The sequence below is a fragment of the Mandrillus leucophaeus genome, unplaced genomic scaffold (genome assembly GCF_000951045.1).
Source record: "Mandrillus leucophaeus isolate KB7577 unplaced genomic scaffold, Mleu.le_1.0 Scaffold57, whole genome shotgun sequence".
In the NCBI taxonomy this organism is placed as follows: domain Eukaryota; kingdom Metazoa; phylum Chordata; class Mammalia; order Primates; family Cercopithecidae; genus Mandrillus; species Mandrillus leucophaeus.
Window position 1 is genome coordinate 749,993 of NW_012106141.1, and position 25,272 is coordinate 775,264.

The 25,272-nt window shown below is 39.4% G+C and overlaps 1 protein-coding gene across 1 annotated transcript in view; it reads left to right on the forward strand.

Moving 5' to 3' along the window:
• CADPS (Ca++-dependent secretion activator) overlaps positions 1–25,272 on the forward strand; it is a 507,398-nt gene that overhangs the window by 453,064 nt on the left and 29,062 nt on the right. The window contains exons 28-29 of the mRNA XM_011998424.1: positions 6,577–6,609; positions 14,149–14,256. Of these exons, the coding sequence (XP_011853814.1) occupies positions 6,577–6,609; positions 14,149–14,256 (141 nt within the window). The remainder of the gene's footprint in view (positions 1–6,576; positions 6,610–14,148; positions 14,257–25,272) is intronic.

A 25,272-nucleotide genomic window follows, 5' to 3' on the forward strand; every position in this document is an offset into this window, starting at 1 on the left:
GATGCTTAGAAAGGTTAATTACCTGGCCCACAGCTAGTAGGTGATGAAACCAGATGCCAGATCAAGCATCTGTCTGCTGATCCCAAGCCCTTACCTTGTATGCTGCACTAATTAGGGTGTACCAAAACAAGAGACCCTTTAAGCTCTTCTTATACAGGCACCAAATACCAGTTCCTTTTGAACTGATCGTGCCTAGTGGTACTTTCTTAGTCATCCTATAAGAGTGCTACAGCTCAAATACCCACCCTAAGAAAGTGCTAGAAACCTCTAACCTCTACCCTGGGTACTGAGTAAAGACTGCCATTCTCTAAAGTTCATTCATTCAACATATTTTTATTGAGCCACTACTATATGCCAGGCAGTGTAGACCCTAAGGAGAGAGAGCACCTAGAGTCTAGATATGAGGCTGGTGAGAGATGAAAAATCAAACCAACAGATGAAATGATTTTAGGGATGGTACTGAGTAACATTTTTACATACTGAATTGCCTTGATGCAAAAAAATCTACATTTCTAAATTGCTTGAGTTAGGGAAGTGGAAAAGGGAGCAAAGTAGCATCATTAACCTTGCAGTAGAAATGTCAAAGACCAAACATTGAAGTAAATTTTGCTAGCCCTTTGAAATGGTGGTGTGGTCTGCAGTTTCTAGGCAAAGGACAAAAAAATTAACGCAGAGCTCTTGTGAAGTCAAACAGGCAGGGGTGGAGTCAGCTCGTGCAGAGAATAAATCATTTCCTTGTTTTTTTCCTTGTTTTTTTTTTTTTTTTGAGAGACCATGGGGCGCTCGGGCAGTCACTAATGCGGTGGTATCTGTTCAGACTTCTTTCTTCTTCCATCTTTGAGTCTTACCCACCAGATTTCTGTTTGCAAAAAGGGCCTAATCCACTTTTTTTTTTGTCTGTGCATTGATTTAATAGTATCAAACCCCGAGGTCCTCGTGGTCTGCACCTGGGTTGCTTTTTCCCCTAATGAAGCAAGAGAAGTGGTTTAAGCCCCTGCCGCGCTCCCTATCAAAGCTGCACAATGATTAACTCAGGTCCCCTTTTTAGGGCCAGGCAGAAGAAAATCCCTTAGTCATCAGCATTGTGAAAATCCCAGAATGGTGAGTGTTCAATGAAAAGATTACCTTGGGCACCTGAAAAATAATGGAAGAGCTCAATAGAGAAACCATTAAGCCTGTCTACACTGGCTAAGTGAGGTGGAGGGTCGAGGTAATTAGCTGGGACATTCAGGCCAGAGTAACTATTTTGGACCTTCTGCATTGACTCAAATGTATTCAAGTCCCTCATACTTTTTTTTTTTTTTTTTGGAGAAGCTATTTAAGGTTACATCTACATAAACAAGAAAAAATAAGACTTAAATATAACTGGTTAATAAAAGTGGTTTGATAGTTTTTTTAAAAAAACTGAATAATAGGATAATAGGCAGCTTAGGGAATGGGAGGTCCAAAGCTGTAACTTACTAGTTGTGTGCCTTCAAGCCAAGTGGCTTATCTCTTTAAGCCTTAGTTTCTTCAACTGTAAAATGGGAATATTAACGGGATCCCCCTCAAAAGGTTTTTGAGGCAGAAATCATGGAGCACGTTCATCTTACAGCTCCTAATGTGGCACCTGTACATAGTAAGTGTTCTTTGTTTCAGGCACATGAAAACATGAATAATTGCTCACTGACAGCATCTCCTCCTAATTTTATCCTTAGCCTCCATCAGCCTCTCTGGATTTGTGTCTCTTTTTCTAAGCTTTTTCCAGAACTGGCTCTATCTGGAGAGTTGGGGACAAGAGGGTTCATGAATGCTGCTAGAGAAAGGATATGGGTTGTCCTACCAGAAGGGATGGTCAGAAAGCAGGGAGTCCCAGGAGATGAAGTTCTACTGAAGTCACAGTTCTTGCTTCTCCTTTGAAGGCAGTTGAGAACCTGCTCAGGAGCAATACCAGACCAGGTATCTGGGGCAAGCCCTACCCCCTCCCCTTTGTTTCCTGTGCCCTAGGGTACATGGCTATGACTTGGTCCCAGAGAGTAACGGATTGTGTTGCTGATTATAACCCAGGGCACTGGCCTGGGGAACTGCCCTCTCACTTATGCCCACACTCAATCATACTTAGGGAAGAGAACAGTTCTTTGCTGTCAGCCTCAACATTTAGAGGGTGAGTTCTCAGTGCATAGGGTGTCACAGAACTGGCAGAAACTATGCCAGATGGAGAATCAGCTCAGATACCTGTTGGTAACCTGGGGAGATTCCAGCATCCTTTTTATAGCAAGAAATTGCCCACGGGCCAGAGGTGGAGAGTGAAACTGACTATCACCACCTGGCTGAGGAGCATGTGCTTTGTCTACACTGGTAAACCAATATTACCAGTAATCAAGATAAGCATAGCTACATTTAGTTGAACCCTTTGAGTAGCATTATTATTGTCCCATTTACAGAGGAGGCTCAGAGAAATTAAGTAATGGCTAGTCACCAAGCTAAAAAATGGCAAAGCCAGAGTTTTAACCTAGCTAATCCTGAACCCATTCTCTAAGCCACTTCGCTAGATTTTAAGTTAAAAAAGAAAAGAAAATTACACACACACACACACTCTTTTAACAACCATTGATGGAAAAAATACATGAAGACAAAAAGCTACTATATTATATAGTGCTTTTAAAGAAATTTGTGTTTCATTCATCAAAACAATATCTAATTATAATGTAAAATAGTCTTGTATAGACGATGAGAGCTGTTGGTTATTTGATCTAGATACAGTGCCTGGTGCATGCTTGGATTTTCTGGCAATAATTCCAAAGCTCTAGTGAGTCGGGAGAATCTGGTCATTCCCTACTACCTAGAGTATAGCTGGCAAAAAGACATATTCCTATGGATATGGATAACTTAAGAAAAGGTGATCCTTAAAAAGGGAGCACTGCTGACATTATGCAGGAAAAGATTCTGATCCTGGTTCTGTCAATTTCTCCACTCTGCTACATTTATCTACTGTAAAGAATGTAACTGGTGACAACTTCCTACCTCTTAAGGGGACTTGAATCAGAGAATGAAAAGCAGCCTTTGAGATAACCTCTCATGTAGGTAAAGAAACAAATACAAAGAAAAGAAAAGAAAAACAGGTCCAGAGCCTTCTAACTAGCCTCTGCTTGAGCTTCTCCAGTGAGGTGGAGGTCTCTATCACCAGACATGGCCAGTTCCTAACTGGACTGTGATAGCTGTTTAGACCTTTTTCTAGGGCCCTGTAATTTTACACATTCATTCTGATTCTATGCTCTGGAACCATTGTGAACAAATTCAGTTCTTCTGCACTAAAGCTCCTTAATTAACCACATGAATATTATGATTTTCTTTGCAATTAGCCCATCTTTTTCTAGGCAAGATGCCTTTTCTTTCGCCTTCCTTATAGAATATACCGCCAGACTCCCCCTTTTCCTCATCATCAACATCTTTCTTCAAGTTCAATATCCAGCAGCTGGGTATGTAGCTCCTGCCTGTAATCCCAGCGCTTTGGGAGGCCGAGGCAGGCAGATCACCTGAGGTCACGACTTTGAGACCAGCTTGGTCAACATGGTGAAATCCCATCTCTACTAAAAATACAAAAATTAGCTGGACGTGGTGGCGGGTGCCTGTAATCCCAGCTACTCGGGAGGCTGAGGCAGTAGAATCACTTCGACTCGGGAGGCAGAGGTTGCAGTGGGCCGAGATCGCACCACTGCACTTCAGCCTGGACGACAGAGTGAGACTCCATCCCGCCCCCCGCAAAAAAAATGTTCAATATCCAGAATCAAAAATGATACACACATGTCTCTAACAAATAATAGACCACAATTTACCCTGGGTTTTTTTTCCTGTTATTATGGGATGGGAGGAGGATCACTAAGACTAAGTGCAAGTCATCATTTATTAAATAAAAGAACAGTCCTAACAAACTGAGGGCTGGTGCATGAAGGAGAGTGGATGATTTTCATTCGTGACAGAAACTTGCCTCATCTTCCCAAAATGCCTTTAAAGGAATAGAATTATACTGGTGTCATTCTCCGGATTGTAACTGCATGTTAGTGGTAAATGGTAAATGGTGTGTTTATAAGTTGATCATTTCAGCTGTAGCAAAACCCCTACCAACTGCTAAGCATCAACGTCACAGAGTACGGGAGGAATTTCTAGCTGAGAAGAATTGTTTTGCTAGCACCTGCTCTGACCACTGATGCTCGAATTCCTCGTACTTTTCTACCAGTATTGAGGAGATCAAGAGTACGAAGGGAGAAAGTTGGGCTCAGATGACCATGTGGGAGTCTTGGCTTCTCTGCCTCCTGTCTGTGATCATGAGCAAATAAATTCCTTAAATTCTATGGATTTTAGGTTCTTGATTGTAAATGCATCTGATTGAATCGCCCCCTTTTTGCAGGGCAGCTTAAAGAAGAAGCTGTTTGTGAAAGTGTTTTGCAAATGAAAAATATCACAGAAACGTTAGATAATAGTATACATGGGGGAGACTTGAAAAAAAAGGCAAGCCACCTTCTTTCCTGAACTAAGTTGTAGCATAGGAATGAAGAGGAAAGATTTGGGGTTTAGAATCTTTTAGTAGAAATGATAATTGTGCAAAATCTGGAGAGCCTGCCTCAAATCCCTGTAAGGACTAAGAGTATTTTCCTTTACCCACCAGCCTCTGCAGGCAGTCAGCTTTCCATACAACTATGTTGGTTTTCGGACTGATCAGTGAAGTGTCTCCTTGATCCAGTCTTGCCTCTGCTTACTTCCCAATCATCATGAAGCCAGAACTGGTCATTAGCTTTCTCTCATTCCTTCCCTCTATAATTTTTCCGTGAGTTCCCTTTCTAAGCCGGTACCAGGTGAATCATTGAGGAGACAGCCATGAGCAAGACCAAGATAGCCTTTGCTCTCATGACATTATATGGGAGGTAGACATTGCGCCAAAAGAAAAAAAATTTTGGCAGAATTGCAATCAATGCTGCAAAGAACAAATGTAAGGTTCTAAGAGAATCTATAACCGGAGACTCCAGGAATCATCTTGGGGGCTGGCAATGATTCAAGAAGGTAGAATGCATTGCCCTCTCGATAATTACCTAACTGATGTGTGTTCCCTGCTTTAAAGTTTACAAAGCACTTTCTCATGTGTTTTCTCATTTCATCAAACTTTCAGCCCTGCAAAGTACACAGTATTGTCACCTTGGTCTAGAAATCTGGAAACCAAGGCTAAGGAACTTGGCGTGATTTCCCCAGGGTCAATGAGTTCTGGCACTGAAAGAACTTTTGACTCTAAATTCTGGGCTCTTTCCACCCCACCCTATTGGTTCATTGGCTGTTTTCTCTTGAGAGCTGACATTTTGGAAACTAGCATTGAGAAAAGAGCAATAGAGGAAATCACTCCCCTGGGTACTTTTCTGGGAGACATTTGGGTGAAGCTGTGATTCCTAATATTGATCTCAGCCAAATTGCAGGAGGAAGCCTGGCTGAGATGTGAAAAGACATCCTAACTGCTTTTTGTGCATTGCAGTCTTTGCAGTTCCCAGTAAACACAGGAAACCCTCTCTGACTCCAGATGTGACCCCTTGGTCTTAATTGTGCCTAGATAACATGTGTGACCTGAGTCAAAATGAAACACACAGAATATTAAACATACTCCTATAGGCTTTGTTTCTCAAACCCAGCTGTTCATTGGCTTCTCACAGTACTCAGAGCTCACCCACATTTGCTTATGAATTCATCATCTTAGCTGCCATTTGTTCTGTGCTTACATCCTGTGGCTAAGTGTGAATTCATCCTTATTAACCTGTGGAAATAGGCACTATTACTTATAATAACTTCATTTTGCAGATGAGGCAACTGAGCCTCAGAGAGATGAAGTAACTTGCCCAAGGTCACACAGCTTCTAAGTGGTAGAATTGGGATTCGAACCGAGGTCTGACTCCAAACTCCATGCTCTCAAACATAACACTCTAGCACACTACCATACTCCCTCCCCACAAAACTAAAAATTTTATAACCACTTGCTGCACTTCCCATCTGGAATTTTTAGCACCTAAAATCAGGAGACATAAAAGCAGGCTTTGGACAGTTTTGAAAGGTTCTCATTCCCCTACCCACAGACAACATCTCCCTCTGGGTTGAGGATGTCCATCCTCCTCTTAAAAATCTGAGTTAACGAAAGCTGAGAACTGAGGTATTTCGTTATTTAGTTAGGACAACCTGCAGCCGAATTATACAAAGACCCAAGGTACGAGAAGTAACAGCAATCTTAGTTGCTTCTCTAGACCGGTAAGCCCCCCACTGATCCATTTGGGTTTAGCTAGTCACTTTTCTCTTTTTCAATGGGAGGGAGGAAAATGTAAAGCTCCCGCTCCAGCAACAGAATCTGAATCAGTAAATTTGAGTGTGCATTCTCTGTTTCTGCAAAGCAGTGGCTATGGCTTGAAAAAATAGCAAACAGATTTTATTTTCTAGTACCTTTCTGTTTTTCCTGGTCAGCTCCACGTGCCAGCCTGTTGTTTTGATTCTGATGGGGATACAGCATTGAGCAGTGAACAATTAAACATAAACACCAGCCTCACTTCCATCCTCTTCTTTCCTCTTTAGGTGAAGGCAGCTTCCAAATATGTGGATGTACCTGTGAGTATTTGAAAATTGTTTCTTGCGGGGTTTTTTTGTTTATTTTTCATGTTTACTTTTTGTTTTCATGAGAATTTTGATAGTGCTACTCATATGAATTGCTGCTAGCTAAACTGTGTGTTCCTGACTTGGATCATCAGGAAGAAGCCAAGACTATTTTGTAGTAGAATTTTTTTTTTTTTTTCAGATAAGAAGAGGGTATGGTTTCTTTCCTCAGGAAGAAAGGTCCCACTTCACTTTCACTTTCATTTTCATCGGTTTCTCTGGTGTTTCATTCTGTTTTCCTCATGTTCACCAACCTTCCTGTGTGCACACCTTCGGAGGAGAGCCATGAAGCTAGAAACTTGCACAAGGGTGATAGTATTTTTTGTTAGGTTGGTGCAAAAGTAATTGTGGTTTTGCAATTAAAAATGTGGAAAACGCAATTTCTTTTGCACCAACCTAATAAAAAACAAATAAATTCTAAATTTGTTCATTTTGGGGTCAATTTTGCAATTGTTTTAAGGAAACCTCACAAAACTGCTTATAATTAGTACAGGCCTCATTAATGAAGAGAGCTCTCAAAGTTCACAGATAAAGCACTCGAAGTTGCCCAAAATTTACATTTAAATTGAGGTTAAGTACAACACATGAATGCTAAAGTGTGGGATTACCTGTGGTAAATCAGGATACATTCATAGACAGACTTTGTCCTGCCTATTAGCAAAATAAAATTGGAGAGATTTTAATATATTCCAATAAAGCGAAAAAGAAAATGATTTTGTTTCTCCATTTCTAACAAAAGAGGTGTGAGTCTATTATAAAATATTAAATTTAGAGAGCTTATCTCAACAGCCACCAAGGGTCTTGTACTAAGCATTTCTCATTCTGAACGTGGTTAAGTACCCTCCTTGTTCAAATACTTATTTGTTAAAATTTGTTTTTTTCTAAAAGGATTTATATTAACATTTAAATTCATTTCCCCAGGAAGCTAAGTGTGTAATGGTTTATTGGCTTATTTCTCAAAGGAAGACAAAATAGAAAATTGGAGTGAATTTAGTGTTAGCATATATTTTGTTTGTTTAATGAAAGAATGTACAATCAATAATTATGCTTTGAATTTATATAATATTCCAATCAACAAACCTCAGACTCCTTCAGGTAGACAGTTCTTATAATGGAGAATGGCAAAAGCTCACATAACTGCAGCAGGGAGAGAAGTTAAGTAATTTACTTTCTCAAGCCCCCAAAGTATAAACTTTCCCTTCACAGGGAACTGACTACTCAAATTTTCTAGCCCTGTTTCTCCATGTTTAAAATGGAGATGACAATAATACCTAAGTCATGGGTTTGCTGTGCAAATTAAATGACACAACATACATAGAACATCCAGCACCATACCTGGCACTTATTAGGAACTTCAGTCCAGGAGAAGGACACATGTGGTGGTGGTAGTGTGATGTCCACACTCTATTGCATATAGGTGGATGGGGGATGAATTTGCAGACATCAGCCTTGGGCTCCACTGATCTTCAACAGTGATAGAAATTGAAATTCTAGGCTTTCGACCCAAAGATTTGGTAGTTGTGGTCTGTTCTCTGTAGGATCCAGAGCAGAGGGGGTATCCTCAGGCAAGTTTGAACAGGTGTCCTATAGATAAGGCCCAAACACCTAAAGAAACTTGATCCAGTCATTGGTACTAACATCAGGTTATGTTAGATTGAATCACATGAAATTGACATATTGGTGAGGTCAAAGAAGTCAAATATCAGCCATTTCATATGGTTCAATCTAATAATTCCTACAAGCTAGGTTCAGATTTATTATAAAGATGGGAGGGCAGTAAATGGACTCCATATCAAAATGCAGGGTGCCCTGATCTGTACTCATTAAGTGTTTATGGATTAATTATGCTAAATTAGAAGACTTATTAGGTGTATTAGTCCATTTTCATGCTACTATGAAGACATACCAGAGACTGGATAATTTATAAGGGAAAGAGGTTTAATTCACTCACAGTTCAGCATGGCTGGGGAGGCCTCAGGAAACTTACAATCCTAGCAGAAGGGGAAGCAGACACGTCTTTCTTCACATGACAGCAGAGGTAAGAAGAATGAGTGAGAGGGAAAAAGTCACTTATAAAACCAAGAGATCTCCTGAGAACTCACTATCACAAGAACAGCCTGGAGGTAACCACCCCCATGATTCAATTACCTCCCACTGGGTCCCTCCCACGACACTTGGGGATTATGGGAATCACAATTCAAGATGAGATTTGGGTGGAGACACAGCCCAACCATACCATTAGGCTATGAAGAAGCAAATTGAATTAATAGAGTTTTCACACTCTGGAGGGCAGAAGTAGTTGATGCAGCATGTTCCAAAATGTGGTACATTTACCACTGGTGATACAAAATATAATTACTACTATTACTGCTCCTACAACCAAGCTTGATAAAGCACTCACTAGAACAGTTTACATTTTATCTTCACAATAACCTCACTTTAAATATGAGGAGTATGAGGAAACTAAGTCACAGAGAAGTTAATTTGCTCAGGACCCCACATCGGGTTAGTGGAAGAGCTGAGATTTAAGCCAATGCTCTTAAAAATTCTGCCATACTGCAAGATAATTTCAGTTAGTGTATAAACAAACACCTTGATTTGGATAGTGGTAATTATTTTAATGCATATTAGAAAAAGTATTTTTTTACCAGCTATTAATGACTTAGAACAAAGCTAAACTTTAAGTTGATTAACATATACTTTAATAGCTAATAATATTACAATAAACCTTTTAGTAAATAATTTTATAGAAAACAATAGTACATAATACACATATATTCTATATGTACATTGTTTATATATGGTAGATAATAGTAATCATTTGCTTCTGAAATCAATCCTAGGAGGGGGTTAATATTATCATTCTGTTTTATAGCTGAGGAATCTGAAGCACAAAGAGGTTAATTAGCATATCCAAGGTCACCTGGTGAGTAAGTGGAGTGTGAAGATCAGGTGCTGTCAGTTGGACCATAAAGCCTGCACTTCCAGGGGTGTGGTAGAGTAGCTAGCACTGGCTCCCAAGAGTCAATTATGTGCATCTCTCTCCAACTTTGCCTTCAATGAGAGCACATTGGTAGCTCACAATTAGCCTTGATGGGAGTATTTACACCATGCAAACTGGCAAGCACTACAAATCAGGGTGTTTTGTTTTGTTGTTGGTTTTGCTGGGCAAAGTGGCTCATGCCTAAAATACCAGCACTTTGGGAGGCCGAGGTGGGTGGATCACCTGATGTCAGGAGTTCGAGACCAGCCTGGTCAACATGGTGAAACTCCGCCTCTACTAAAAATACAAAATATTAGCCAGATGTGATGGCATGCGCCTGTAATCCCAGCTACCTCCTCTGGAGAGGCTGAGGCAGGAGAATCGCTTGAATCTGGGAGGCGGAGGTTGCAGTGAGCCAAGATGGTGCCATTGCACTCCAGCCTGGGCGACAAGAGTGAAACTCCATCTCAAAAAAAAAAGAAAAAAGAAGAGCCAGTTTACCAGCATACAACTATTACCTATTAAGTCAGCAGTCCCCAAACCAGAATGTGCAGCAGTAATACTTAGCAAAAAAAAAGGTTTTTTGGTTTGGTTTTTATTAACTTATTTAGCTTTTATTATTATTTTATTATTTTTTAATAGGCACATAATTGTTTTTGTTTTATTAATAGAGAGTCCCAGGCCCTCACCTCCAGAGATTCTGATGCGGTCATTCTGGGGTGGAGCCTGGATATTGCTTTCCATTAAGTTCTTCACATGAATCTGATACGTAGTACAAGTTTGGAAACTAATGGACTAAATCAGTGATTCTTGACCTTGGCTACATATTGGAAACACCTAGGGAGCTTTTGCAAGCACTAATGCCCAGGTTGCTTGCCAGACAAAATGGAAACGGCATCTTTGGGGGTCAGGGCCCAGACATCAGTATTTTTAAAGCTCCCCAGGTCCTTCAAATTTGCAGTCAGGCTTAAGAACCTTCAGATAAAATCATTTCTCAACTCATTTCTACCTCTGAAGTCTCTGAGTTCACCTATGTTTCCCTGTGAGGTTTTTGTTAGAACACTTAGTGGTTTAGTTCCATGTGGACACTAGCAGTTAGTCACCTTTGAAATTTGTCTCTTAACTATCCACACTACTGGAGGGAAGTGCTAGTACCAGTCACTTAAAACATTGCATAATCCCCAAAGCATATGTCTTTGTCTTAGATATAGTTTTTGACCCATTGGTATATGTAGGAGATTTGTATTCATAATTAGGGCTGACTTAGGATGCTGAAAATTTGAGCTCATTTTTCTCAAGCTCAGAAGTATTCTGGTAGGGGCAAGTTCAGATTAAAATGTTCTTCTTTTCCTGAGCCACAGAGTAGCTTATTCGCAAATTATGTCTTCCGCACATGGATGCAGTTAACTATACAGATATTTGTTTAAATGTTTTCTAAAATCTATGTCATATTCTATCAGTCTATCCAAGCCACATTTAAAATATACAATGTCATTATGAGATATTTAAAAACACCTAAAAGTTTGTCCCACTGTGTGCAGGTAGCACTATGATATAAAAGCATAATTTAATAGCATCAGCTGTCTGGTCAAGTATATTTTTCAGCTATAATGAAGGGGTTAGCTTGTTTGTGAACAGTTCTTATTTTAATTGTTTTGATTGGAAATCTACTTAAAATGCGTTATACATCCTTCCTGCCTTTTTAAACAGGGTACTGACTATAATGTTTCCTCAATGACCCAGGATCACCATTGTGACCGTGTCTTTCCCCAGTGGCTGCATAGTGACCCGCTTCCCTGTAGGGCCTCCCGAGATATAGGGGAGGCTTGCCCCTGCCCTCAATAGTCCCAAACCCCAGCGGTTGGTGAGTCTACATGTCTGGTGTTGCAGTTGGGCAGCCTCCTCCTTCACGGTCAGGCATAAGGAAAAATGATAGCTCTCTCTTATCTGCAGTTTTTTCAAACAATCCCTCCTCTTCCCTATTTCTGCTCCATCAAGGAATGGAAACCAAACTTGTTGGAACTGGATGGGAGTGGGAGCTTGAGGACTCTATTATGAGAAAACTACACATATTTTGTGCTGAGATTTTTATCATTTTTATTTTGACGTTAGCTCCTCTGAGGCCCCCTTTTCTTCTTGGTTCTAGAGTAGATTCTAAAGGTAGGTAAGGCTGTGGAATGGTATAATACTACGGGGGAAAAATCATAGTAATTCATGTTTGTATTACAATATATGGCTTTCAAAACATTTTTACATATACTATTCTAACTGATGACCATAACAGTCCTTAGAGGTAAGTAGGGGAGCTGTTAGTAATCCCATTTTTATAGATCGCATAATTAAGGCCCAGAGAAGTTTTTTTTAACTCTTATTTTACAGAAAAGTTTAAATGATATGCACAAATTCCAGTTTGTGGGAGATCCAGTAAAATTCCATGCAGTGTGACTGAAGGGCTTGAAAAAGGAGGTGGAGAAAGGATTTTCTCATTCATTCTTGAATTTGCCCATTCAGCAAATATTTACTGGGCACCAACTATGTGTTAGGTACCATGTTGTGTGCTGGGGATACAATAGAAAACAGGCCAAACAAAGTTCCTGTGTTCATAGAGCTTATGTTTTAGTGGGATAAGACAGGCAACAGACAAACAAATAGTATATAATGCAATATCAGCAATTGGTAAGTGCTGTTAAGAAAAAAAAAGAGTCATAAGAGAGCAAATCATGGAATTTCTTAACTACCCGGGTAAGACGGACCACACTGATTTTTTAAAATATCAGAGTTTTTAAAACTTGAATGAAATGCCCCTTGGAAGACGGTGAAACTTTGTGAAAAGAGAAGGAATGGTGCAAATACACATCACTGTAGATAACTGTTTCTTCTAACATTTTGGGTTACTGATAGATCTGCGGCATTTGACTTTGCACCTTAGCTCTAAGATGGCTGCATGTGCCCAGGAGAAGGCCATATCGCCACAAGTATCACCAGGGGAGAAATGGAAACAATAATAATGAGTTTCTCAAGTCCCCCAGGTAGAGATCCCCATCCCTACTGAGAATGACCTTTGATGCGCAGTTGCCAAAAGGAGAGAAGGAGAGAGGTGCCTGCTTAGAACTGATAGCTATCACTTACATCTCATTGGAGAACCTCTATTGTTTTGTATAACAAAACTGCAACAATTATAGGACCATCATGGAACCTGCTCAATCCATTCGCTGAAAATTGCTTGAAAGTGTAACACTTGACTACTGTGGCTTTGGGTTGTCCTCATTGTTTTTCAAATTAATACCTTGTCATTGTTTCAGCAGGTGTTAAGAAATGTTACTAGCATCCCAGGGGCCAAGCATTGGCCCTTTGCTTGATAATTGTTTGCTTTGTATCAGGAAACAAAAATACAGTCCTACTGTTTCTAAACCTTCCTCATTTTCACCCTGGAAATTACACAGAAGTGTTAACTAACTTCAATTTACAGTGCCTGACAGTCACGTCTAGTAGAGAAATGATACTTTGTGATCTAAGGTAAATCACAGTAATGAAAACTAATCTTTTTAGTTATTAGCAAACGTATATATCTACTGTGGAAATTTGAGGGGTTTGTGGCCACTCTCCTAATGACCTATATTACAGTGTTTTAATAGGTTTCTTTGGAGATAACTTTGATTGTGACATCTCAAGCAGTGTGCTTTCTGAGTTTCTATCTTTTTTTTTTTTTTTTTTTTACTTCCCTACAATAAATCACTTCCTAACTGCAGGATGAACCACCTGCTTACCTTTCCGGAAAATCTGATTTATTTAAAAATCAAATCCTCTCCTCCTTACCCTGCCTTTTCTTTTCTTTTCTTCTTCTTCTTTTTAATCCTTAGACTTTAAGGCTGCACTGGAAGCAAAGACAAATTGTTTAGTGTCTCCTCTCAGTGAACTAATTAATTAGCAAATACTATGTCCACTCAGGTTAAACTATACACACACACACACACACACACACACACACACACACACACACAAAATGAGACTTGAGTAGGAAGGGGTATAGATTGAAATACAATTTTTTTTTTTTTACTTAGTACTTTCTCAAGTTTTTAAAAGAGGAAAAAGGAATGGGAAGTTCCATCACCCTTCTGATAATATATTAAGGACAGTGGAAAACAGTATGTTTGGGTATTCTTTAATGGGGGTTTCAATCCAAGGCAAAGTCAGAGAACATCTCTGAGTTATGCAGTAAAGATTTATCCATTAGATAAATTTGCCAGGAAAGAATTAATCATAGAAAAATATTTACAAAATCCTACAAGCTCAATGCCCTTCTTAGCCAGGCTTGATTTCTGGAAAGAGGAAGCAGTTCTAATATCAATTCCTACCAGCCCAGGCTGTGGACAGCAATCCCATGCCTACAAAGGTGATCCAGCAGAAGCATCTCAGGGTGTGTGAGGGCAAGTAGAGGGTAAAAGTGAATGGTAAACAGGGAAGAGTGGCTGTCTGAAAATTCATTTTCATGTTTTCCTGTTTCTTTACAGAAACCTGGGATGGATGTGGCCGACGCCTACGTGACTTTCGTCCGCCATTCTCAGGATGTCCTGCGTGATAAGGTCAATGAGGAGATGTACATAGAAAGGTTATTTGATGTAAGTAAATGCCTTCTCCTCCTTGAAAACCAAGGAGGAGACCCTCCAAAATGTGACAAAATAAGCGACAGGAGGATAAGTCACATTTTGAGAAAATGGATTGGTTCTGATTCAGACTAAATCTTCTCCTCTCCCTCTGCCTTAGGCTCTTATCTGTCTTGTGTCTGTTCTGAACCCACTCTGGTGTGGCAGTGTCTCAGTCCCAATCTGTGTGATACGTAGGACGGCACACAGCCTCTCGGCAAGCAGGCTCATTCCTGCACGAAGCTTGCGAGGCAGCTTTCTCTAACTGGCAAAGACCTTTCTTGGTCATGGTTTTCCTCCTTGCAATCTGGCCTCACTTTAGGGAGATGTTCTCATCAGGGAGGCTGAGACCAATTCCCTCTCCTGGGGGTGGCGCCTCCCTGACACCAGCTGTGGCGTGCAGATGTGCAGTAAATGTCACATCGTTATCACTTCAAAGATAATTTCGTTCCTGGAAGACTCGAAATCCTTACCCTGGGTTTCGGCAAACACTTACATTACAGTTGCTCAGTCAGTTGCAGCTTTAAACCATGGTGCCCGCTGCCCACCCACCCAGCTGAAAATTTACGAGAAGCAGGTGTACAAAGAATGAGTACATTGGGCTGTGGACCCAGATCAAACTTCAGAAAATGCAGATTACCAAGGGTTAATAATTTTTGAGCAATCTTATTTCCACTGGGACTGCATCTGCATGCAAAGCAAGCCACTGAGGCAAAAAGAAAAAAAAAAAAGAAATCTGCTTTGGTCTCACATTGCCTGTCTCTTTCAGGCCAAAGCAGATGGGGCTACCTAATTTAGCCCAATATTTCGTCTCGGGTTTCCACTGAATTTGCCAGTATAGACCCGGCCAGAGTGCATGGAAGCTGATGTTCTTGTCTCCCTGTGGCTCTGAGTGTGCAGCCTACTTCTGTCTTGTGAAACGTGAGCTTCTCCTGTCCAGGTTTCCATATTTTTAGTGCCAATGCGAACATTAATGTTTTGGTCTACTATGGAATCCGTGTTTCTATTTTTTTTTTTCTGTGATTGTGTTCAGCAATTTATATTGAGTTTGTGTGTGTGTGTATGTGTGTGTGTTTTTGTTCCACAGCTAAGTGAGCTCATTGTTGGCACCGCTTTCTGATTCTGCGGCTTCTGACTTTTATATGCTTTGTCTTCCAGCTCATTTGCTTTCCTCGTGTGTTGAAAGGCTCCTTTCTTTTTTTTTTTTTTTCTTTTCCAATCATCCCCTTTCTGTGCTTGATACCTCTCTTTCCCCTGCATCACCTTTCCTCAATATAACCCTTCTTACTTTTTAATTCCCACCCGTCCTCTCTCAGATAAAAATGGAACTTATCTCTCATGTCAAATGTTTTATCACATTATATCAAGTGGCATGAATTAGAATCAAATAATCTTCCTGTGTACATCTTCTAGCATGACCCACATCCACTGAGAATGCCTCATACATGCATAAAGCTCACCAGCGGGTCCTCCCCCTTCTCTGCATGCATGCCTTATATGAAAGTACTGAGCCTAGAATGTCTGGGGCACAATCACCATCCAATAGGCATTGAAAACAGAGACAGGCAGGACCCTCGGGTCTGCAGTTAGGAGTGTGGACACTCTGCCCATCTCCATTGAATTAAATTTCAAACCACAAATTTTCAAGAAGCCTGTGGGTTGTTCTTTTCAATGCCTAGGTTGCCTTTTTTTTTCCTTTGATCAGTATCTTCCAATTCTCAGTTTTATGTGGCCCGTGTGTGCGTGTGTGTGTGTGTGTTACTGTGTGAGTGTGTGTGAATAACCAATAACCTTGTGTTCTCTAAAACTTAAATCTAGTACTGAATTTGATGTTTAATCTGCAGTTTAGCTTGTCACTTCATTTGTAAAAAAATTAGAAGTACAAGCAAGGTAGCCTTGCTGAAGGCAGCAAGGCAAATTATCTCTTTTGTGGCTCTTCTTAAAGGAAAGTGCAACCAAATCTTCATTTAAAAAGTAAAGGTACAGCCTTGGCTAGTACAGATGATAAAACTGGACTTGCCTGACTGTTGAAGACCACAGGCAAAATTCAAGCCTTCCAGCCTTTAATGTAAATTAATAGTGAAAAGAAATATTACTGAGAATATTTTTTTTTCCAAAAGCAAGTTATAGTTAGCGACATTCAAAAATTCACAAGTACCTCCAATCCCTTGTTGAATTCCACTGACCAGCATAAAATAGCATCAGTAACATTGTGGAAACCCCCACAATTTAGTCTGATGTTGTCCCAATTTGGTTTTCCCAACACAGTCTTAGTTATACCGTCCTGAGTATATTTGATTGTAAAGGTTTAACTGTTACAGTCATTCACTGCATATCACTCCCGGCCCCATGGGGAAAAAAAAAAAAATTTCAGGAGCTTATTTAGATATAACAAGTTTCTTTGCCATTTACTTTCTTACTTTCTAAATAACCTGATCTCCTAATTTACAGAATATTGGTGCTAGGCAACCTAACTGATGTAGTGCAAAAAAAGTTATTGAATCTGTCATGGATTTAAAACATTTGTCATTTTAACAACCCAGAGCTTCTCAAAAAGCTTCATTACCATGCAGCCTCAGTAATTTAATTCAGTACTTACTGTTTTTCTATAATCTAGCAGCAAAACATCAGATTACCAACATGTTTGATTATTTTCGGCTTCTGTTTCCTCAAGCATGGTGTTTATTTCTTTGTATATATGCTCTGCAAAACTCGTGTGTCCACCAAGCTAAACAAGGGAATAGGAATATCAAGGCAGAAGGGTCTGTGAAAGCTGCCACTCTAAATTTCTTGCTGCAAATGAAATTATTATTTAAATCCCATTCCTTAATGATAGTGGTCCTGGGGCAAGTTTCTAAACAATTGGCAGAAACCTATTGAGAAAGACTTGTTGATCTGTGAGATTTTTCTTCCAAATCGTTGCATTTTGATAAATGGCAAAAATGAATAATAGCAAATTAACATTTTGAATGAAGAAAAAAATATATATCTCCGAGATTGTTTGCTGTTTGGGGGTTGTTGATTCTGATTGTTGTGTCATTCTCTGGTTTTTAGTTCCTGCTGGCATCTGTCATTCAGAGGCATGTTCTAAGAGTTCCTGTTGTGTTTTTAACTGTGTTTCAAGTCTCAGTTTTATTTACCTGATAAGTCCTTTAAGTTGTTGCTATTTGGTATTGTTCCTGTTTTTGCCCTTCTGAGTGTGCCAGTGTAGAAAAGGCTGGATGGTTTTAGTGTGTGTTTGTTTTTGAGAATATTTGGATTAATAGCTGGTCATTTAACGGTGCATTTTCTGCTTTAACTAGGCCCCTACCCAGTGCTCTCTGAGCTAGTTTTCTCTTTGCCACGTCATTGTACTTTTGGCTGGAAGTGGGTGCTTGTGGGAGATTATCGGCATAGCATTTGGGACTCTATATTTGATGTTCTGCATTTTTATCTATTTTATTACGTAACTTAAGAACAGGCTTTCCAAATTCATCTTCACCGATTTTTTTTTTTTAACCAAGCATTCTTTAGGTTTGTTGGAGAAATACATTTGGACCTAATGTTACCTAACTGGGTTGCTTTTGCAGTTAAGATTTCTTTGTCTATGAATATGATTGGTTTACCTAGTCTTTCTATAAAATACTAATGACTTTCTTGATAACACACCTAAGAAAAAAACTAACCAATCCAAGACAAAGTGCTGATCAGAAAAGAATCGGCAAACTGTTTCCCATAATATTTCAGACGTGCAGCTGTACATCTTTTATCTGCATTTTTATAATTTTTTCATAAAAAAAGAAGTATAATTGTATATGGTTTTCAGTTGCTACAAAATAACAGTTTATAACATTTTGAAACAAAACATTCTGAGATTTAAAGCAAGAGAATATTCCAATATACATAAAAACAATAAATTCAAATATATTAAAGATGCTGAATTTTTAAAAGAAGATCAGACTGCTCTGAGACTCAAGTGGAAGCTCAGCCTTCTTGAAAATTATTGCTGACATTCAAAGAAAATATAAAACATGGATATGAAATAATATCCATATTCCTAAAGCAGCAGCTACAGAGGAAAGCACAAGCTCAAGAAATAACTTGAAGACAGTGATTTAAAGTTGGAGTGTCCATAAATCATGCAGATGGCTTTTCCCTCCTTCTCTAGTGATTAATTCAACATCTTCCCCAAAATAAAAGCATGCTTTTTGAAATTAGAGATCAGATCATCAAGAGAAGCACCTAAGATTTCAAGGTCTAAAAAAAATTAATTTTCTTTCCTCCTTGTACTTCTTGAAGACACAGACTGAGAAGAAAATCGGGATTAAAAGAGATGTGCTTAGGGTGAATTCATCTGCTTAAACCTCACAGGCTCAGAGATGAGTGATTAAAAAGCCATCTCGAACTTGGATGGAATCCACGTTGGTGGTAATGCCGCATCCGCGCTGGCTTTCTTCAGGCCCCGTGTCGTTGTGAACCAGGCCCAGGGAACATTTGACTGGAGATGATACATGGATTATATAGGTCAATTATACACTTAATCTGCCTTCTGGAGGATTAAGTATTTGCAGATTGACTCTGCATTTGGCTTCTCCGTGGCAGTTATCAGATCAGGAAAGGGCCTCTTACCAAACCGCCTCATAAGACCTTAATCAGGCAGTGTGGTCAGCTTCGGAAGGGGCTGCTGCTTGGTATTCTTTGCCTCGCACGGATTTTAATTTGCTGTTCCATTTTCAAATCGTGTATTTGTCCAGTTTATGTGGCAGAACAATAATTGAGTATGACTGTTTCCCTTGAAAAGGGTAATTTGAAACATGAAACCTTTGCCTATTAAAATATATTTGCTATATTTATATATGAAACCACAGATAACCTTATTTTAACAACTTTGTTAAATTACTCAAGCACTATACCCGTGAGCATATATCGATCAAAGTAGGAATCATACTGCTGGAGGATGAAAGTACCGAATAGTAGGCTACAAGGAGAGCATGACACTATATCTGCAAGGTATATCACCAACTGTCCAGGTAAGGGAAACCACTTCCAAAAATATGAAGTGGGGAGAGGTACATAGGATTCACTAATATAATAAGTTGCACTTCTAAGGGGCTGATTAAAGAAAATCAAGGCATATGGCATTCTAGACACTGAGACAGTGAGTTATCTCCTCTCTAAGCAATAAGCAGACTTGAGTGCCCTGAATGGGACTTACTGTGCAGTGATCATGGGCCCTGCCTCTGGAACCTTCAGACCTGATCCTTACTAGCTGGGTGACCTTGAACAAGGCATTTAATCTCTAAGAGCCTCAGCTGATTCATCTATATAACAGGGATGATAATCGTGGAGTTATTATGAGGGTGAAATGCCATATGCATCTGCAGCATCGAGCTCTGAGGAAGCATTGGTAAGTGTTAGCCACCACCACCATCATCATCATCACTATCATCATCATCATCAAAATGGAAATGCTTTTCCCAGTCCTCTTTTTTTTCTTGTTAAGTAAAGCTTCATATTCATGTTAAAGTGCTGTAAGAGTCTCCCCATCACTTTAAGACATTAACCCCAAGCTTGCTTAGAATTGCTTGATGTAGAGCAGCCTGGTACCTTTTTCACTTTTGGTAAAACATCTTTCTGAAACAGGCTAAATAGTGATGGTCAGGAGTGGGGCTTTGAAGTAAGACAGACAGAAGGAGGAAACTTGGTTTTGCCACTTTCGAGCTTTCTAACCTGGGGTCAGTTATTTCACCTCCCTGAGCCTCAATTTCCCCATCTGTCAAGAAACTGGCTTCTTAGAGTTTTCGTGAGGACAAAATGATATAATAAGTGTACATAGGCATAGTTAAAAATTCAATGAGTCTTTTATCATCATCATCGTTACCATCTCATAGAACTACTTGTTCTTTGAAGTGATTTTGAAATAACCTAGCTCTACCCCCTCAACAAAACTACACTGCATTGCCAGATAAATCAGAATTAACCTTCAGAACTTCAGGGTTTTGGTAGGTGGGAGCAGAGGGAGGGAGGGAGTAATTAATACCTTTTACTATTAAGATGCTGTATATGTATATTGTAGACATTTAGAAAATATAGCTAACCAAAAAATAAGAAGATTAAAATGTTGTGTTCCCAACACCCGCAGATTATTATCTGTGGGTTTTTTTTTTATCTTTTTCTATGTAATTATGTATATATTATGTACTTTTTTTCTAAAATGAGTAAGCAAAAAAATTGCTTTTTAAAGTTGATGATCACTATTTCCCATGCCAGTAAATGTTCCTCTAATACACTGTATTCAAAATTCCCCACTTGTCCCCAAAATATTCTTTACAGCTCGTTTGTGCAAACCAGGATTTGATGCAGGGTAAGGTTGTGATGCCCCTTAAATTTATTTTGAACTAGCACTGGCCCTTTTTTCATGATCTTGACTTGTTATAGGGACTGCCGTGCCAATTGTTCTGCAGACTGGAGGAGTTTATTACTATCTAAACATAGAACTGATTTGCTGAGAAAAAAAAAAAAATCAAGCTGAATTCAACCAAGTAGTTCTTTTAAACATAATTAGTAACTTAGCAGAATTCAACCAGGGTTTTTTTTTTTTTTTAAGCTGTTCACTGTATGTAAGGAAAAGTTCTGAAGCTAGTTTTAAAAAAAAAAAAAGATTGAGGGGGGGGCTAAACTGTAAGAAACTCACAGAGGCCAGAGTACAAGGTGGCCATGTGAAGATGTACAGAGATTTTATTTACTGGAGTAAGGCACAGCTATCTGAGCTGGGTGGGTAAATCAGAGGGTCACAGTCCAGCATTTCTTGTGTCACTGTAACTGCTTTGAAGTATTAGACTGGTGACTTTGACACACACATACCCATACTATTGGGAAGGTTTCTTTGTTAATTCTCCTGGGATTTTCCCTCAGGTTATCAATCTGAAATTAAGCCCTCCAAATCAGTCTGAAGCTGAGCTTTTCCATACTCTTTAGATCAAATTTTAATTGAACTGTGACCTCATCTCTATCCTCAATTATGAAGCAAAAGCGCATGTCTGCCAGGCTGCTAGGACATCCCTTAGAATCTGTGAGATTATGTATGTTGAAACCGGAAAGCTAATCCAAATGAACTGGGAAAGGCAGTTAGAGGAAGAAGAGACAGTTGATTCTTTCACCTACTTTTGAGCCCCGAAGTGAACTCTGGCAGTTAAGTCAGGCCCTAGGCCATGCATTACAGCTGCAGAGTGTCATTTCCCAAAAAGAACACAGAAACTGGAGGCAAGTGGGGGGGGAAATGAGAAGCCCATCACTCACCTGGATTGGTAACATTACCTACTAAATATTGTTACCTAACGGGTATCTGTATATATGATATATATTTTAAAATAGGGTGTGTATGTATGTATATGTATTTGTGTAAGACATATATCTTATTAGGGAGTTAAGTTTCCTTGGCAGAGGAAAACCGTGTATTCAGTCCCAATCTAAGCTCTGTTTGGATTCTTGGAAGTGAACCTCAGGATACTTCCAAGCTAAAATTATAAAACAATCCAAGTTCATTTTCATGACTTACGCCCTCCAGTGCCACTCAAATTCCCAGTGTCTTCATGCTTTCTCTACCTCCCACCATCCAAATCTGCTTTTAACAGATTTGATAATTCCTCTTCTATTAGATGAGAGGAGATGAACAGAGTGTTTTGGTGCTTTTCTGATGCGCTATTGCAGTGAATACTATTCAAATGTCAATCCCCTCTTCTCCATGGGCTTCACAATAACAAGTAAATGATAACAATTAATTCCTTTGCTTTTGGAGTCTTAGGTATAGAAACACATTTCCATTCCACATGGACTTGGGAATGCTTCACTGCATGCCTGGGTAATTTGAGCTTTCAGCAATCCTGCATACAAAAAAGATAAGGGGCATTAACAGATTTGGATTAATCATGTTAAATGGGTTATTACTATCCAAAAGAAACTGAGGAGTTTTTTGTTGGTATCCTCACAGATTTACATTTCTGTAGCATATCTTCAAGTGGTTTTCAAATCTAGCTATTTCCTTCCAAAGCCATTCATAGAAATAGATCTCTTTTACTTTTGGGCAAACCTTATAAAAAGCCAGTCTTGAATTTTCTCTGGAGCTTGTAGGCAATGAAGAGTTTTGCTAAGTGTCTTTATCAGAACAGCTTTCTGTGTTCCAGAAGACATTTGGTGAAGACAGTTAATTTGTTTTCCTTTCCAGAGGAGAATGTTCCATTAATCATTCTAAGAAGCCAAGCTGATTGCTCTGTTACGTTAAGGTCACAGTATTCTTGTTAACATGACCCACACAACACTTCTGTGTCTTAGAACAGGGTTTTTTTTTTTTCTTATGGCAGACTTATGGCATGGAAGCAGTAAGCCACAGACTCAAACACAGTACACATGTGCAAGTATGCGTGTGCACACATACACACGCACGCACGCACACACACACACACACAAACACACAGAGTAGCCAAAGCACATTTTGTGGAACAAATATTATCACATTGCATTGCAGGAGACGAGCTGTGCTAAATCCTCAAATACTTCTCATTTATTAAACAAGTAACTATTTCTCTCCCTGCTGGGCTCCAGATAGGGTATCAAAAGATTTCACAATCAATACCGAGATACATAGTTACTGCTCTAATTATTTTAATGAATGAATTTAAATTTTGCATAGGTTCTTGTTATTCAAAGTGTGATCCACAGGCCCTCAGCATCAGCATCATCTGGAAGTTTGCCCCAACCCCAGACCAAATGAATCAGAATCTGCATTTTAACAAGAGTCTCTTTGATTCAAATGCATGTAAAAGTTTGACAAATAGTGGGCAAGATCAATTACTTCAAATTTATTTGCCCCAACTCACAATAAGAAACAATTTTTACATCAAAACCCAGAGTGTATGTACACACACACGAAACAAAAGTTTATAAAACAATATTTATGTGATGCAGTCTGATATTTCCTGTTTTTTCTTTCAGAAATTTCAGTGGTAGCAGATAAAATGATTCTACTACACACAAATAAGGTTACGATACTCAGTTTCAAAAATACTTCTAAAGCAAAATTTCTCGTCCTTGGTACCACTGACAGTTTGAGTCAGATAATTCTTTGTTGTAGAGTGCTAGTCTGTGTGTTAAAGGATGTTGAGCAGCATCCCTGTTTTCTACTCTAGATACCAGTAGCAGCCACTGTCCTTTTCAAAATGAAGAAAATGTCTCCAGATATGGCCAAATTTCCCCCGGGGAGCAAAATCATCCCCATTTGAGAACCACTGATCTGCACAAGCTAGAAATGGGGTTACCACTAAATGTGTACAGGTAGCCCTTCCTCTCTGGATGTAATACAGCCCTCTGCTACCCTCATTATCACACAAAAACATGATGAGTATGAGGTAGCAACAACAAAGTTGAGCTTAGGAATTGTTAAAATGATTACTCAAGAAGTCCATGTGTCCATCTGGGAGTTAGCTTGGGAGCCTGTGCCAGTCTCTGAAGGAGATTATGTTTGGAGGACTTCATGCCATGATGGGAAAAGCTTGTGAGACATCCAGGACCCTCTTCTCCCCTGACTGTATCCAGAATAGTCCCACTTGGAGCCACAGGAACTAGAACAGCACGTTAGATCAGCAGTACAGCTTCCCGCTTTGGCCTCCCTTGATTACTTCTCTTTCCTTTCCTTTTTATAATTCCACCCGGACCTTGATTAAAAAAAAAAAAGAAAAAAAAAAAAAAAGGCTTGCTTCCACCAGGTGGCTGCAAATTATTTTTGTGTGTCCAGAAACCTGAAAAGAAGGCTCAACTTAAATACTTCATTCATTCCAAATTCCCAATTCAGAAGAGAACAGTTAACAGCCTCCTGTTCTTCTGTTAAACTCCTGCTGAGTTGACTAAAAATCCAGTTAATAGAGTCTAGTGATTTGCCTCCAGTGTGAATATTCCTGTATCAAAAGGCTTACAATGATAGTGTCACTTGCCATATTGGGTTGCCTTGACTGCCTTTGGCAGAATTTTCCATTCTGACCATCCCTGGACTAAAGCCAGTTATACCAACAAAGCTCCAGGTCTTGCCCAGGATGGGAGTATTATTAATTACCAGATCTGTATGCCAACCAAGGTATAAAGCCCCTCTCATTATTTGTGTAGAAAAAAAAGATTTTTTTTTTTTTTTTAGAAAAGAACAAATAATATGTAAAGTAAGCAAAGTTAAATGCATGAGTTGCTTTCTAGTGAAATTCTTTAAAATCATCTTGTAAGGAAGAGAAATATCACTCCCTTTTGTTCAGAAAATTCATTCTTTGGCCTAGGAAATCATCATGTTAAAGAGAAAAGACTCAGTTATTAGGCGCTTCATTAGTTTGGGGAACTCTGAGTTAGTGCTTCTACTGGGGGGTAATTTTTGTCCCACAGAGAACTTTCGACCATGTCTGGAGACATTCTTGTTTGCTACAGCTTGGGGGTTGGGGACATGTTACTGGCTTCTAGCAAGCAGAGGCCAGTGCTGAACCTCCTGTAGTGCACAGGTCAGCCCCTACAGTAAAGGATGATCCAGCTCAAAATATCAATAGTGTAGAGAGATTGAAAAACCACGCCCTAGATGATACTTCCACCTACACAAATCATTTGTCTTTAGTGAATGGATTATTTGAGTTTAAATCATGAGCATGATCTGTGGGACTCCAGTGACTGTCTCTAAAGGATATTCTACCTGGTAGATATCTCAGAAACTCGTCTCAGAAATCCTTTTGACAAGCTTCATCCAAAAACATCTTTTTAGGAGCTAAAAAGTAAAAAGAATCATTAACACCTAATTTCGTCAGCTTGAACTTAACACTTATCCATGTATAGTTCCCATGGAGCATTAATGTTTCAACAAAAACTCAGATCTTGTCAGTTCAATGAGTCACTACAGCCTCCTTCTACTGAAAGGTGCCCTGTCAACTTTTCTTTTTCTTTTCTATTTTTTTTTTTTTTTTTAAGACAGAGTCTTGCTCTGTCACCCAG